A 15,059-nucleotide genomic window follows, 5' to 3' on the forward strand; every position below is an offset into this window, starting at 1 on the left:
TGATTGGTTGGCCTCAAATAAAATGGCGCCAGTGCACGAGAAGAACATCCATACAGTGCTCTAGAACATTCACATCATTTACAAGCAATGGCACTGCGGCTGCCGGGAAACGTTACAGGCATTACTTGATGCGCCGTAACTGTGTTTCGACGGCCTCTGCGCATTCGTGATTTGGCCCGATTACCGAACAGCGCGAAACATAAGGCAATTTCGTACAGACGAACTCTGATTATTTCTTGTTGGTTAAATAAAATTGTTTCAACTGCACGCTATCGTCGTCGTCGTGTTTAGTTTAGGCGCGCACGTACGCATCTGCGCACTGGCGTCGTCTTCCACTCTTTCCTGAAAAGGCGCAACTTGCATGTCCACACCCACAAAGGGAGATCGGCCAGGAGACCGGCGGCGGAGGAATCAGCAGGGCAAGATTTTGTGACGAAAAAATAAAAGGCAGACGAACACACGCGCGGTTTGGCAAAACCAACTGGGCCAAGTAGAGCGGAGCGAATTCAATAAAGGGAGAGGCGAGAATATAATTGTTAGCATGGGACCCGATGCGATATGCCTGTATGAAATTTTGTTCCGCCGAACAAACAATCCCGTGGCTGTGCCTCAGCGTGGTGGCATCAGTTCATAACCAGATAGACAACGTTCTAGTAATGGTTAAGATCATCTAGGTCCAGCATGGCGCCACGACCCTCGATTGCACCTACGTGTACACTTGATTCAGTTTGGTTGGTTTATTGGGGTTTAACGTCCCAAAGCAACTCGGGCTATGAGGGACGCTGTAGTGAAGGGCTCCGGAAATTTCGACAACCTGGGGTTCTTTAACGTGCACTGACATCGCACAGTACACGGGCCTCTAGAATTTCGCTTTCACCGAAATTCGGCCGCCGCGGCCGGGATCGATCCCACATCTTTCAGGTCAGCAGCCGAGCGCCGTCACCACTGAGCCACAGCGGCGGGGCAAAGGACATTGTACGAATGTGGTTAATCGAAACATAATTTAATGTTTCGGTGCTATCATATCAGCCCAACTGCACCCTCTGCAGGACAAAGGCCTCTCCGATATCTCTCTAATTAACCCTGTCCTGTGCCAGCTGTGGCCACCCTATCCCCGCAAACTTCTTTATCTCATCCGCCCATATAACTTTCTGCTGCCCCCTGCTACGCTTTCCTTCACCTGGAATCCAGTGTGTCTTCAAGGGCCATCAGTTATCTTGCCTTCGCATTACATGCCCTGCCCAAGCCCATTTCTTCTTGATTTAGACTAGGATGTCATTAACCCGTGTTTGTTCCCTGACACACTTTGCCCTCTTCCTGTCTCTTAATGTTACACCTATCATTTTTCTTTCCACAGCTCGCGTGTCCTTAAGTTGAATCCTTTTGTTAGACTTCGCATTTCTGCCCCACGTACACGACACACTAAGGAACACACACTGCAGCCTATCTTTGCACGAACAAATTCATTTAAGTATAGCTTCTTCCCCCAACCATCTCCGATTGGAACATACTCCCAGAATCCCTTTTTCAATATAGCAATTTTAGCAACGCATTGGAAGAACATTTCCTTGGTTAAGTTGTCTCATTTTGTATTTTTTAATGCTGTTCTTTTCATCTTCCCTTTGTTATCACCGAATGATGCTGTGTGTTGTTTTTTCGTTTCTTTTGTGTGTTGTTATGTTGTTTGTCCCTCCTGCTTAGGCCACATAGGCCTGCAGTATTTTGAAATAAATAAATAGGTGAGTACCGGTAAGACGCAGCTGTTAAATACTTTTCACTTGAGGGATATTGCCATAATAGAAGCTAATGGTTCCATATCAACTGCTGGTTCCAGTAGCTACTGGGAATGTGCTAATAAACAAGTACTACTGGAACCAGTAGGATCCCAGGAAGAAACCAGCAGCGAGTTTTCACCTGGGATATTTTTTAAAATTGGTAGCGGTCTTAGGTGAAACACCCTGTATAATGAATACTGTAACATCAACTTGGTTGTGCTGTAGTGGCCATACAGCCACGGCAACGGCCATTACATCACCATCATAGAGAATAGTAAGTTCAGAAAGAGTAATTTCACCATGGACAATTTCTATTAGTACACACACTACGTTTAGAGTGGGAATTAATTTCACGAAGTGACCATAGAGCAAATTACTTTCCTGCTACTTTTCTGAAACACCCTGCATTTCGTACCACACCAAGGAATCTAGAATCGCCTAATGCGGGATTCAGTGACTTGGAACAACAGCCATCCAGAATAACTCAAGAACAAAGCAGCAAATGCTATCCAGCCAATGGTGTCAACCGAGTGCCATGATGCTGAGGTTAATCCCTTTAACTTGCTAGTGTGATGGAGCGGGTGGCTGGCAGATGCAAAAGGATTCACCGCACTGTCACAATGACCTGCCAATGCCATTGGCCGAAGAACCTCCTTGGAGGGGCATTTGCTGCTTCGGTCTTGTATCCGATTAAAGGTGCAGCAGAACACCTGATACTACCATCCTGCTTTGGACCCAGTGCAATGCTAAAGTACAACAACTTCTAGCTGAAGCTCATTTCGGTGTGGTAATGACATTCTGTACCTGTACATGACTGAGTGCACAGGTTTAGGCTTGCACTTATTTTTCTGAAGTTTACATAAAATATTTATGTACAAGGTATTACACATTTGCAAGAGTTTAGCTTGCTTTAGTCTTTCTCAGATCAATTTCCTTCATCTGAAACCAATGAAAAGGCCAGTGAAAGACAATCAAAGAGACAGTATTCAGAATGTAAATGTGGACGATCAATAAGTGTATACAAAAACAAAGAACGGACAGAGAAGGCAAGGATTGAGGCCGGACGCCAGTTTGCTTGGCTTATGCGGGTAACATGATATACAGAGAGTAGAGCAAAGGCCAGAAACTATAAGTACAATTATTCATACTACTTGTTGAGTGTGCATAACAGTGGAGTAAACACGTTTCAAGTATTACAAATTTATTGTTCTTTCAAATGGCAGATGAGAATTTCATAATTAACTGTAAGCTGATCGGCACCTGAGTGCAATCACAGAAAAAAATGTGGGAGAGGGAAGTGGGAGGGAATGTGTCACAATAGAGCAAAGACTCATCAATTTTATAAAACATTATCTTGCCTGCCTAAAAACAAACAAAATAAGAGTGGAAACTATATCACACATTTGTACCGAACATGGAATGAACAGATGGAATGATACGGTATCGGTTATCAGCAGGTATGGCGTGTCTAAGCTTTAAAAAAAAAAATATATCACATGTACACATCAAGCACTTGTGTCACAAATTACACACCATGACAGCCTGTTCACAGCAGCAGGTGTCTGAGTAACCAAACTGCAACCCATTGGACACCAAGCACTCAGTCCAGAACACACACAATGAATGCCACAAAGTTTTTCCTGATTTGAAGGCATTTTCTACCTGCTGCTGCATGAACAGGCCAGCATCAAGGAAGAAGAAAGCCCTGCATCTGCCATGGGTGAAGGTGCCAGGCAGACAGACCTCCAGGCATTGGAAAGATGCAGGGCTTTCATAAAAGCTGGCCAGTAAAAGACACTGCTATCATCAGAGGCATACTCACACAGACGCATTGGGCACACGTGACTTCAGCGAAACTCGATTGTAAAAGCATTGCGGGGTGCAATTAAAAAAAAACTTGTATAACATAAAAACAGTTTATAAAATCAATCCACAAATAAACAAACTCTGTCTTGTGAGAAGACGCATCCAAGCAAGACTGGTGGTTGGGGCAAGCCTCTGATCCATGCCAGACCTTGTGCGTTCTCGGAGGGACACATGCAAGTGGGAGCGAGCTCTCAGTTGGGGAGGTGAAGGCTCCGCACCTGCCTCTCTCTGCAGGCTTTTCAGCCGTGGCCGTGCAAGGCCCTTCTTTCTGCTTTATACATGACATAAATAACGGCACTGAGCCCACCAGCTCTGGCCTGCAACCTTTCAGTGGAGGGCGGGCGGCAAGCGCTTGGCAACAGTAATCGTGCCTAGTCCTTGTCCAGAGCACATGCACTGTTGCTGCTGGCTGCACACAATATAGCTCTCTGCCTGTCTCTTTGAAAACAGTTAATACCATATTTACAAGTCTACTCCCCAGCCCAAACAAGATATGCAACACCTAGAATGACCACGATTCGAAGACGAGTCTTTGTTTGTTAACAGTTCTATTGCCAGCCAGTTCACCTGTTTTGGGGGCCTGCCTCAATGTATGCAGACACACTCAGCATTCTGACTTGTCTTCTTCCACCAGGTTTTGAGTGTCTTTGTCTGTGTCCACGGTGGTTGGATCAAGAGCTGTCTGCCGTAAAGGAACGTGTGGAGATGACCGATGAAGCACCATCGAAGGGTGTAGCACTGCAGATCCCACACTTGGCGGCGCCTTATTGCTGCTGTCGAAGCAGTTCTTGTCATATTTCTTGTCGAAGACATCACCAGCCACTTCATACAAGCCTCCCTTGCCCGTTTCACCAGCACCTGCCGTGCCATCGGCATTGCCTAACGCATCATACATGGGGTTGCTAAAGTCTGTAGCCTTATTCACATCGTTCAATCCGAAGTCAGCATCCAGAGACTCCTGCAAGAAGAAAAATACAAAGTGTGAAAAAAAAGATGGTAGAGACAGCCTTACAGCTTTGGGTAGAAAGACTTACGGCATTTGTCTCTGCCTGCCGAGTTCGCATAAAGTTTGGTGAAAACTCCACGTTGGTGCCACTTCTGAAGGACACGCTTTGTGTGCTTCCTCCAAGACCACTTTGTTTGCTGCAAAATTGCAATAAGAAATTAGCAGTTTATGTTTATATACACAGCAAGAAAATCACAAGTCACTTGCACTTACAAATGGCGTCGACGCACACATACGAAGAGTGTCGCAGCTACAATCATTATTATGAGGACCACAATGATTGGAACCAGCACAGCAGCAACACCTGTATCAACAAAGACAAGGTGGTATAAGCATACCACAATCAGTCATCAAGGCGCATACCAATGAAGTGTTCTTTTGAGCAGATCTTACCACTTGCCCCTCCCAGAGATGATATCCGTCTACGGGCAATGAAGTTTTCGCAGTGCATGCCTTCAAATTCACTTGAACATCTGCATACTATCTGCTCGTCCCGGACGCTCTCACAGCGGCCACCATTGCGGCAAGGGCACTTGTACGGTTGCGGCTTTGGCACTTCAAACCCTATCGAAGTAAAAGTTGACACAGGTAAAGGTTATAATCTTCCGTTAACAAGAAGTTTCTTTGTTCACCAATTTGTCATTCAGCACACTCTTTTCACTGACCTGCATCACAGCTGCCAAAGTTCAGAACATGGAGAGAAGTTCCATCAGGGCAAGCACAGCGATAGCCTTGAGGCACCAAGAGGCACAAATGAGAGCAGCCTGATGATGGGCACCGGTTGGGGACTGAAAGTCCAAAAGTAGCAGAAAATTGTCAAAGACCTGTCTCGTGCCACTGCTATGGCACATTTCATCACTTTGCATTGGGACATACCGGTAAGGTTATACTTGAGTGGCTGGAAGATCTTGACACCAGTTGGGTTCTCAACATTCCTCTTAACTCTAACTTTCACACCTCGTCCATGCTTGTCCTGCCTGTAAATCTCACCAGAGTCTCTAGTCACCCAGAAAATACTGTCTTCAAACAAGTCCATTGCAAATGGATGCATCAGATCTTGGGAGGTGAAAAAAAAAAAAGAGAACCATGAGTTTCAAGCATCGCAATCCTGAACTAGCTAAACACTTTGGCAAAAGTTACCACAGCATACTTACCACCACTGACAATAACAACCCTGTTGGAGCCATCCTGCTTAGCGGTTTCAATGGTGTTCAATTTGCTGTCACACCAGTAAATTCTATGGTCAGAAGCATAGTCTATAGTCAGGCCTGTTGGGTAGCCAATCTTGTCACCCACAATGATGCGGCGCTTTGAGCCATCCATCCATGCTGTTTCAATCTTGGGGTTGGAGCCCGAATCTGACCAAAACATCCACCTGCAAGCAATTAAACGGGATGTCAGGGCAAACAACAACAAGAGCCCATCAAACACTTACAATTGTAAAGCTGATCATTTCATGTACCATCAGCATCAGATGAAACACGAACACAAAAATATTTGCTGCCGAGTGAGAAATACAAGCAGGATCCATTAACACTTAAGATTAAGAGTGATCTTTATGAGTCTTCAAAGAGAAAATAAACTGTTAGTATTCAGTCTCCCTCAAATAAGACTGTTCTGTTGTTCCTCCTCCAGTTGTCTTGCTCACATTTTATTTGATGCTGATATTAATACATACTCTCAATGAAAAATGGGCAATCCAAGACATGGCTACTTTTGACAGTAAAACTGTTGCTCCTCTTACTTCCAATTTGGCAAAATTAAAGTTGGGGAAAAGCTATTTAATCATGCTGTAGGGAGGTTAGGTCAGAAAGTATCCTCCATTATTGCCTAGTTAATCCGATCATTACCCAATGCCACAGTAGCACAAGCTGCACCTGGATCCATACAAAACATGTTGGCCATGATCAACACCAAAGGAGGTAATGGTACATGACCATCCCTGAAGTTTGTTGTGGCCGCCACTCACACCTTGTACAATTACTGTACTAGTACTGCCAACCAAAGAGCAGCCAAGGCTAGAAATGCTAGCAGCACCAGTTCTGTAGCAGCAAGCCCAGTATCCATCCAGCCTCCCATGTCTGCATTTTGGTAAACAGTAAAGCACTACACTGGCCATACACAAGCAATTATATGCACAACTTGCAACCCTGCTGCATTAGGCCTGCACTTTATCATTAGTACTCACAAACTTCAGTTACTTACCCCATGTCAGGGTCAACTGCCAAGGAAGTGGGCCTTTCCAAGTTGGACGACAGCAGTGTTTTTCGGTATCGACCATCAATGAGGCTAACAAAAATTCTACCCTTGGGACGAGTGCTTGACAGATCCGCATCCATCCAGTAAATAGTTCTGCAAACCAGCGCACAGGCAGTCAGAACTGTGTAACACAGACCATGCTACCAGCTTCGCAACAAAACCAACCTTCCAACCCAGTCTACCGCAATAGCATTTGGCTTTGTGAGGCCCTTCAGCTCCAGATTCTGTGGGAACCCAATGCCAGCACTGACGTCGGTCAAGTTTGGAAGGAATGCTCTCTTAATTGTCTTTTCATACGAGTCTGTCCAGTACAGCATTTCTGCAAAGCAACAAAAAAATTTTTTAGAAAGAAATAACAGCTGTACAGCTTATTTTACAGAGAAGAAACTGGAAAAAGAGGGCTCAACACTGCACCTCCACTTCAGTTCAGCACGAAGATTTCTCAACTGAACTGAAGTAGCCATGAAAAGCACTGAAATATGTTTCAGACAAAAAGAAAGTAATGAATAAAGCAACAAAAGGCTGTCGTCAGTGATTAATATACATTCAGTTTGCAAATACAACTAGTATATACTACTAATAGCAATACCCGCAGCCAACTCCTGGCATTCATGTGCCACAGCTTAATCAAGAAAATTAGCATAGCAGTGGTACCAGAATCCAGTGCTTCCTTCAGCCATTTTTTTTTGTTAATCAGCTAAATGTTTTCGTGAACAGGTGCAGACAAAAGTATACAGAGCACACTATGGCCTTCTAACCCCACTTATATGTTGCCTAATAAAAATTGTAAGGTATGGTATGTGCAGGCTGGTAGTGGTCACAGCTCTGCAAGCGCACAAAGTGCTTTGGTTTACTTATGTGCTCTGTTGTTTTTGCCTGTACACATGCATGCGTGTGAACAGATTACTGAAAGGCAGCAGTGCAGCGAACATAGGGAAGGGTGTTGAACATCTCTGAGCAACATTAGTAGTTTTGCGAATAAGCAAACACTGTTTCTAGATACAACATACGTTCACGGGGGTCATAATCCAGTGCCTGGACCCTGCTCTCTCCAGTGATGACCGAGCTTTGAACTTCATTCTTCATGTCAAGCATTCGGATGTCAGGTCCATTGGTGTAGAGGACAATGGGAGCAGGCCCTACAAACAAAATGTAGAAAATCATGTGGTTAGACAGACTTAACAAAAGCTGTTTGGATTGAGCACACTGCCTAGAGAACGTGTAAATACCTTTGGCATGGCAGTGAGACTTGAACATTTCATAGCCTTCTTTGCAACGACAGCCATAGTCACCCATCAAGTTTTCGCAGATTTGTGAGCAATTGTGACCAAAAGTTGCGCACTCATTGATATCTACAACAGAAAAGAAGTCAATAAAGCAATGAGCTGACAATTAGCAAGCATGGTCTTTTTCTCTTTCCAAAGATTCACCTCAACAAGTACCTTCTAATTACTTACTGTTTAGCACCAGTAACATGAAGCACAAGCAAATGGAGGGACTGACATGGCACCTTCTGAGTGAATTCCTTGTATTTCAAGACGTTTAATACTTTTCCTGACATTCAAGACAAAAGCTCCCCAGCTCACAATGCCATTTACTATAAACGAAAGCCAGTCAAAACAAAAATAAACAGAGCAGAACCAAAAAAATTCTTATAGGAAAAAAAATGCAATATAAATTAACACAGAAAGTACCTACTCGATAATCATCAAGTGGTAAAGCAATCACTGGTTTTTGACAGCTAGAGAATATCACCATACATCAATTCTTACCACTGAAAAATCTTTGAGCATGAGGAAAAAACAAATGAGTTAGAAGAATGGGTTAACATAGATGTTACCGTGCACTTGGGACACAAACTAGTATTCAAGTTTCTGTCTCGAGTGTACAGTCCAATCCATGTTATTCCCTCCTTGTGTCCTGTGTGTACTATAATCCTCAAGCACGCATTTGTAATCCTCAAGTGCTATGATTTCTCAACAGTAATTGCATACCAACTAGCTCACAGAAGATCTTTGTGCCAATTCTTAAAACTTAGGAATTACAGACTTAAAAGATACTACGAATATAGGTAGTAACACACCTTCACATCGTTTAGGATCATCATCTTTTATCTTGTAGCCACTAGCACATGTGCAAATGTAGCCATTAGAGTCGCCCAAGGTAGTGCAGTTGTGCTCGCAGCCTCCTCGTGTAGCAGCATCACATGTGCCTTCATCTGAAAGAGCAAGACAGGTTGGAAAAGGAGAATGCATATGGATCAATTACTTGTTACAGCCTAAAGCAACTTGCTCATGAACAACAACTGATCACCTCGTAGCTTTTCTACCACACATTTTAGTACAATCCAACAGCATTTGGACAGGTTATTCCATTTAATCACTGTTTGCTAAGAGGCTGGTTAGTTCAAGACAAATGGTACACGTCAACTTTGCAATTATGAACATGGACATATTCATTGTTGCGCTGTTGGTATCTACAATATATGTGTCTAAAACAAATTAGCCTAGCAGTGCTACGTGAACCATATTCCTACAGATGGCCCTGCTGCTTGTGCCCATGTTGATAGTTGCACTGCTGACATTTACAATTTATTTCATTTTCTTTACATTCCAAGAATATGTTTCTTCCCCCGACACTACGCTTCAAGCACAGTATTTCCATAGCATAACATATTTCAAGCGCATCTTGTCTCCTTGCTGTTCCGCCTCAATGCAGACATAATACTTACGACAACCACGCTCGTCAGAGAGGTCACCACAGTCGTCCTTGCGATTGCAAACTTCTGCTCTGGGGATGCACTTCCCATTAGTGCACTTGAACTCTGTGGCAAGGCATGGAAGCGGCGTGAGCTTCCCACACAATTGGTGGTTGTTCTCATCACTGCCATCTCCACAGTCATCATTGCCATTGCACAGCTGCCACAAGGGAATACACTTGTTGTTCTGGCACTGGAACTTCCTTGTTACATCACACTTATGGTCCTCTGCACAGGGAATTGAGGTGGAAGAACACGAAGAAAAAAGTTCTCATTATAGTGGAATCATCATCATGCGTGCCAATAACGCATTAAAAGCCTCGGCCATACGACAGAAAATTATGCACGCCTCAATTAATATGACGGCCAGAGGGAACCATCTGGAACGAGAGAGACTCGCGGAGCACTTCAGTGGCAGACATCACATGAACTCAAGGTGCTGCAAATCTGAATCAAGACAGACATGTGCGCGCGACATTGCGATCCAAAGCATGAAAGCCTTTAATGATGGATATACCGACTGCTTGGATTCGCCACGTGCGACCCGCGGCCATTGGTGTGAGGAGACTCTCACTAGACTCACTTTTCGGCACATTTCGCCGCCAATTAAGGAAATCACTTGGTCGTTCATATTAGCATGAAGTTACTGCACAAGCAGCAACGTGATTATATGTTTCTGTGATCAGTGGTGGCTAGTTCCAAAGCACTTTCCACTACAGCTTCAGTGTGGAGCACTCAAGGCCTAGTGACACAGAGTGAGCGACATGTCTGCAGACTGATCATGCACACCTATTCTAGCTAGGTGAAGCCAGCACTGCTCTTAACTATTGCCAAAAATAAACTCAAGAGCCTGTTGTAAAGGGATTTATAATGGCCACTCCCCATCCCATTCCTTTTCCAGAGGGCAAATTTGTAGTTGCAACTGGCAGAGAAGTGCTTAGGCCTCTTCAACGTGATTACTGCCATATTACCCATTAGACTACTCTTTCTATCTGGCAACCATTCCCTAGGTGTCACCTTATTGTTCACCAATTCACTGAGCACCCCTGCTGCACACTTGGTGGATTGGTAGCACTAGGTGCGAAAAATAGTCCAGCGAGTGATATGACAGAAATCAGGCTGGAAAGGTGTATAGATTCCCAGAGCTGCATGTAGGTCTACCATATTGCTCTCCCAAGCATCTAAGTTATCAGGGAAAGCTGCAACTCTTGCATGCAGGAGGCAGACTTGAGGTAGCGTTAAGAGCAAGTGTAGGCTCAAGCCGCATGTTTTTTGGTGCCGAATTTGCTTTATTCTAGCCAAATTACTGTTTTGGTGAATGACGGAGCTTGCTAGTAATGTGATGGCTGTACCAAGGCCTATCTCTACGAGTTACGAACAAAATACTCGCCAAGTGGATATGTGGCACCATCTATTGTAAACCACAAATCACAGGCTTTTCTTTTTAACAATTAGCTAACATTTGTCATAAAATTGTGTGTTTTTGAAAAGAAAATGATGTTTTCAATGAACATGTGCACCCTGACAAAATGAAATGCTGCAAAACACAACAGTCTATGTACCAATGGATTCTTAGCAACAGTCTAATGCTAAACAACGTGAAGGAGTCAGCTTCTCCACAATGCATGGATGCTTTTTCAGCCACGTGATCGCTTTTGACCAATAGAAGCACGAGCGTTACAGGGAAAACAAACATGAAAGCCTGAGAGCCTATACGGTAACCAAAAAGGGCCCATTAATTCTGACAGCCAGAGTAGCAGGGGAATTTATTATGCAAATGACATATCCAATGTTGTAGATTTTTGATTATACGACACCAGGATTATACGATGGTTCCATGCAGTCCCCTAAAAGTCTACTGCAGTAGACTTTCTATTATCGAGGTTCTACTGCAGTAATGAGCCCACTATGGCTACATCATAAGCCAAGCTACAATACAGAGGAGAAAAAAAACTAAATTCCTGTTCAATTTCAGCATATTCTAGCATGTGCACTGTGAACAAAACATGAAACACGTACTGCATATTGAGTCTGACTCATCTGAGAAGTCGCCACAGTCATCGTCACCATCACACATAAAATCGGGCCTGATGCACACCTGCAAAAAAAAAACAATTTAACATGATGTGCGATACATATTTAGGTGCTAGTTTATCATCTCATGAAGTGTGCCCAAAACAAATCCCTCTCTCTCTCACATGCACACACATGTAAACCTTTGTATATATGCATACAAAGGCAGGCACGTGCACATGCACACACGCACATGCACACTTGTTTATATGCAGAATCTTACAGTGTTGTTGCACTGGAACATGTTCTCCTGACAATAGAGCCCACCAGGCACTCGTGTTGGACAGTTCTGTTCATCGGAGACATCGTGACAGTCTTTGTTGCCATCACAAACAAGCCTGCTCAGTATGCAATGTCCGCTGTTGCACTTGAATTGATTTTCCTGGAGAGAGACAAGGCCAGTGTTAGTTAGTGCCAAGACAGTTCAGGATTGAAGGTGCAGCTACCTTGCATTCGTAATTCAGGCAGTCTTTTTCATCACTTCCATCATCACAATCATTGTCGTGGTCACAACGCCATCTGGATGGGATACACTTTTTGTTTGCACACTGGAATTCGCTTTCTGAGCAGTCTCTGTAGAGTTCAGCTAGAAGGTGACGAAGAAGACAGGGTGAATGTTAGAAGAAAGTCATGTTCATCAAGCAGCAGCAGCAGTGGCTTTTTGCATCTAACATAAGTGCATAACTTACCACACATCGTGCTGTCCTCATCAGAATTGTCTCCGCAGTCATCTTCAAAGTCACACCTCCAACGCAGTGGTATACAGCGGTTGTTTCTACACTTGAAATCACCAGTTTCATGACATTTGGGACAATAATCAGGGCTTGTCTCATCAGAATTGTCTCTGCAGTCATCTTTGCCATCACAGAAGAGCCAGGTTGGTATACACCGGTAGTTGTTAACGGATGGACATTTTTGCCAGCCTGTAGTGCAGTTGCGGTTTCCTGCAAAACAAACCCACTTCATCAAAACACTGCCAAAAATAAACCAAAATTTAGGAGAAAGTGATGCAAGCAGATGCTTACGACACTTGTGTGCTGGCTCATCCGAGTTATCGCCACAGTCATCATCAAAGTCACAATACCACAGTTTCGGTATACATTTCCCATTGTTGCACTTGTACTGTGTGTCGGTGTTGCACTCTTGGTGGTCTGCAAAAAGATTTTAAGACCCATCCAAGCATTAAAAATTTCACAACATCATTTTTTCACTGCACAAACTTGAACAAACAGGCCGAAGGAAGCCTCAGTATGCTCACCAATGTTTCGATACAAGAACAGGTTCTCTTGTTGAAACATTGGTAAGTGGACTTAGGCTTCCTTCCTTTCTTCTTTCATTGACTCCTGTATTCATTTTCAACAACACTCACGGCAAATAGCAGGATCTTCATCTGAGCCATCAGTGCAGTCATTGTCACCATCACATTGCCAAGAAACAGGAACACATCGGCCAGTATTCTGGCATTTAAAGTTATGTTCACCACATGGATAACCTTGAGGGAAATAAAAGCCAAAAATTAGTACAATTATGAACCTGTGCTAAAGAAACTGATGCTGAACAAACACTGTAGTTCTCGGCATCAGTCAGATGTGAACTTACCACAGAACTTCTCATCACTCTGGTCTCCGCAATCATTATGGCCGTCACAAATCTTAATCCTTGGCACACAAGTGGCATTGTTATGGCACTGGAACTGACCCTTCTTGCAGGAGAAAGCAGCTGAAAATAATTTCCAACAAAATGACTATTATCCCATTGCTGCGAGGAATCAAACTCCTCACACAAAGAGAGAACTTGGTAGAATTCAAGGATACAAATAGCTGCACAACTTACGACAACCCACTTCATCTGAGCCATCACGACAATCTTTCTCTCCATCACATTTCCAGAATACAGAGATGCAGCGGTCATCAGAGCCACCACATCGGAACTGGCCTTCAGTGCAGTTGGCAATGCATGTTTTCTCGTCAGGCAGCAGCACAAAATTGTCTGGACAAGCACATCGAAAGCTGCTGGCTCCAGGAGAGATCAGGCACAGGTGTGAACAGCCACCATTGTTGGTGCCACATGGATTGGGATCTTCAAAAAGAGAAGAATGTAATGCCAACAATTACTGCCAAAAATCCCATCATTTCATGTAATTGAGGTGAAGGAATGAATGAAGGAAGGTGTACAATTCAGCTTGAGGTTCCATGCTTACAACACAGACACTTTTTCACATCAGTTGCAGTAAGCTTAAGCATAAAAGATTTGCACTGCAAAATTGCACAGCCTACCTATTGCATTCCAGTCATTCAGATCTTTTCTGAAATTTATTGCCTTGCATTTAGAAAAATTATAAATAGTACTATTTTCATTCAGTTTGTTACAACTTTCATCTTTTCATGTTGCTAAGACCTGCACTAAAGTCCATGTATCCCACTGGTCTTGCTTCAATTATTTGTCCCAAGGAAAATAATTATGGCAATGCATAAGATACACTCACAACACTTAAGGTACAGAAACACAATTTTGAGCTTCCAAAGTGAACAGAGTAACAAAGTTTGGCAAGAATGCTTACAAGGCAACTGGCGCAGTGGGTGGTAAACATGAATGTCATATGGGCGGTGCGACGTGTTGCGTAGAACTTGTAGCTTCTCCCCAGTGAACTTGTGGGCCCTGTAGACTCCCTTCATGTTCCAATCCGTCCAGAAAAGCCAGTCATCAAATACGGTCAGGGCAAACACATGTGGCACGGTGCGCCCCTGTAGCACTGTGTGTCTGTTTTTGCCATCCAAATCTGAAAACCTGCCATTCAAGAAACGATACGTACCCTGTGAATATGCTTAAATCCTCTGCAAAGACCACCCTCAAGGCCAACCTACAGAAACAGTGCCTGAGGACTTACTCAATGTAGTCAAGGTGAGCGTCAGCCCAAAAGAGCTTGTCACTGAAGTAGTCGATTGTAAGAGCATTCGGCCAGACAAGCTTGTTTTCGTACAGGACAATACGAGTGAAATTGGTTCCATCCAAACCAAGGCGGCCAATGAACGCATGGTGGCCCCAGTCAGTAAAGAACAAGTAGCTGAAAAGACGAGTAAACACTGCTGCAGTTTTTGATCCACACACACATTTCCTACACCGAGCAGCCAGTATAATAGCTACTGGCGCTTCATGTTATATAACTGCACCATTAGTGGTAAATGAATACAGCTGCATTTAAATTTGTTTTTGGCACAGCTAAGGTCAAGCAGGTCAACAGAATACCAGGCCTGTTTGGAAAATATAACTGTTTCAGCGTAACTTCTTTTTCTCACAGGATGAACCAGGACCTCATATGCTG

General features: G+C 43.7%; 1 protein-coding gene across 4 annotated transcripts in view; it reads right to left on the reverse strand.

The window, feature by feature from the left end:
• Positions 1-2,959: 2,959 nt before the first annotated feature.
• Positions 2,960-15,059, reverse strand: part of mgl (low-density lipoprotein receptor-related protein megalin) — a 167,069-nt gene continuing 154,969 nt past the window's right edge. For 3 of the 4 annotated variants that reach the window (XM_089578519.1, XM_089578516.1, XM_089578517.1), the window contains 23 exons: positions 14,625-14,801; positions 14,298-14,524; positions 13,571-13,816; positions 13,337-13,456; positions 13,107-13,229; positions 12,763-12,888; positions 12,427-12,681; positions 12,184-12,323; positions 11,961-12,119; positions 11,684-11,762; positions 9,638-9,892; positions 8,990-9,124; positions 8,136-8,258; positions 7,917-8,045; positions 7,072-7,225; positions 6,853-6,999; positions 5,802-6,022; positions 5,524-5,703; positions 5,313-5,435; positions 5,041-5,211; positions 4,861-4,951; positions 4,676-4,784; positions 2,960-4,599 (listed from right to left, as the gene is read on the reverse strand). In XM_089578519.1, coding sequence (XP_089434645.1) covers positions 4,246-4,599; positions 4,676-4,784; positions 4,861-4,951; positions 5,041-5,211; positions 5,313-5,435; positions 5,524-5,703; positions 5,802-6,022; positions 6,853-6,999; positions 7,072-7,225; positions 7,917-8,045; positions 8,136-8,258; positions 8,990-9,124; positions 9,638-9,892; positions 11,684-11,762; positions 11,961-12,119; positions 12,184-12,323; positions 12,427-12,681; positions 12,763-12,888; positions 13,107-13,229; positions 13,337-13,456; positions 13,571-13,816; positions 14,298-14,524; positions 14,625-14,801 — 3,844 coding nt within the window. In that variant the 3' untranslated portion in view covers positions 2,960-4,245. The remainder of the gene's footprint in view (positions 4,600-4,675; positions 4,785-4,860; positions 4,952-5,040; positions 5,212-5,312; positions 5,436-5,523; positions 5,704-5,801; positions 6,023-6,852; positions 7,000-7,071; positions 7,226-7,916; positions 8,046-8,135; positions 8,259-8,989; positions 9,125-9,637; positions 9,893-11,683; positions 11,763-11,960; positions 12,120-12,183; positions 12,324-12,426; positions 12,682-12,762; positions 12,889-13,106; positions 13,230-13,336; positions 13,457-13,570; positions 13,817-14,297; positions 14,525-14,624; positions 14,802-15,059) is intronic. The other variant, XM_089578518.1, reaches the window with a different exon arrangement.

This window comes from Amblyomma mixtum, chromosome 3, assembly GCF_055824585.1.
Source record: "Amblyomma mixtum isolate Tamu chromosome 3, ASM5582458v1, whole genome shotgun sequence".
NCBI classification, from domain to species: Eukaryota; Metazoa; Arthropoda; class Arachnida; order Ixodida; family Ixodidae; genus Amblyomma; species Amblyomma mixtum.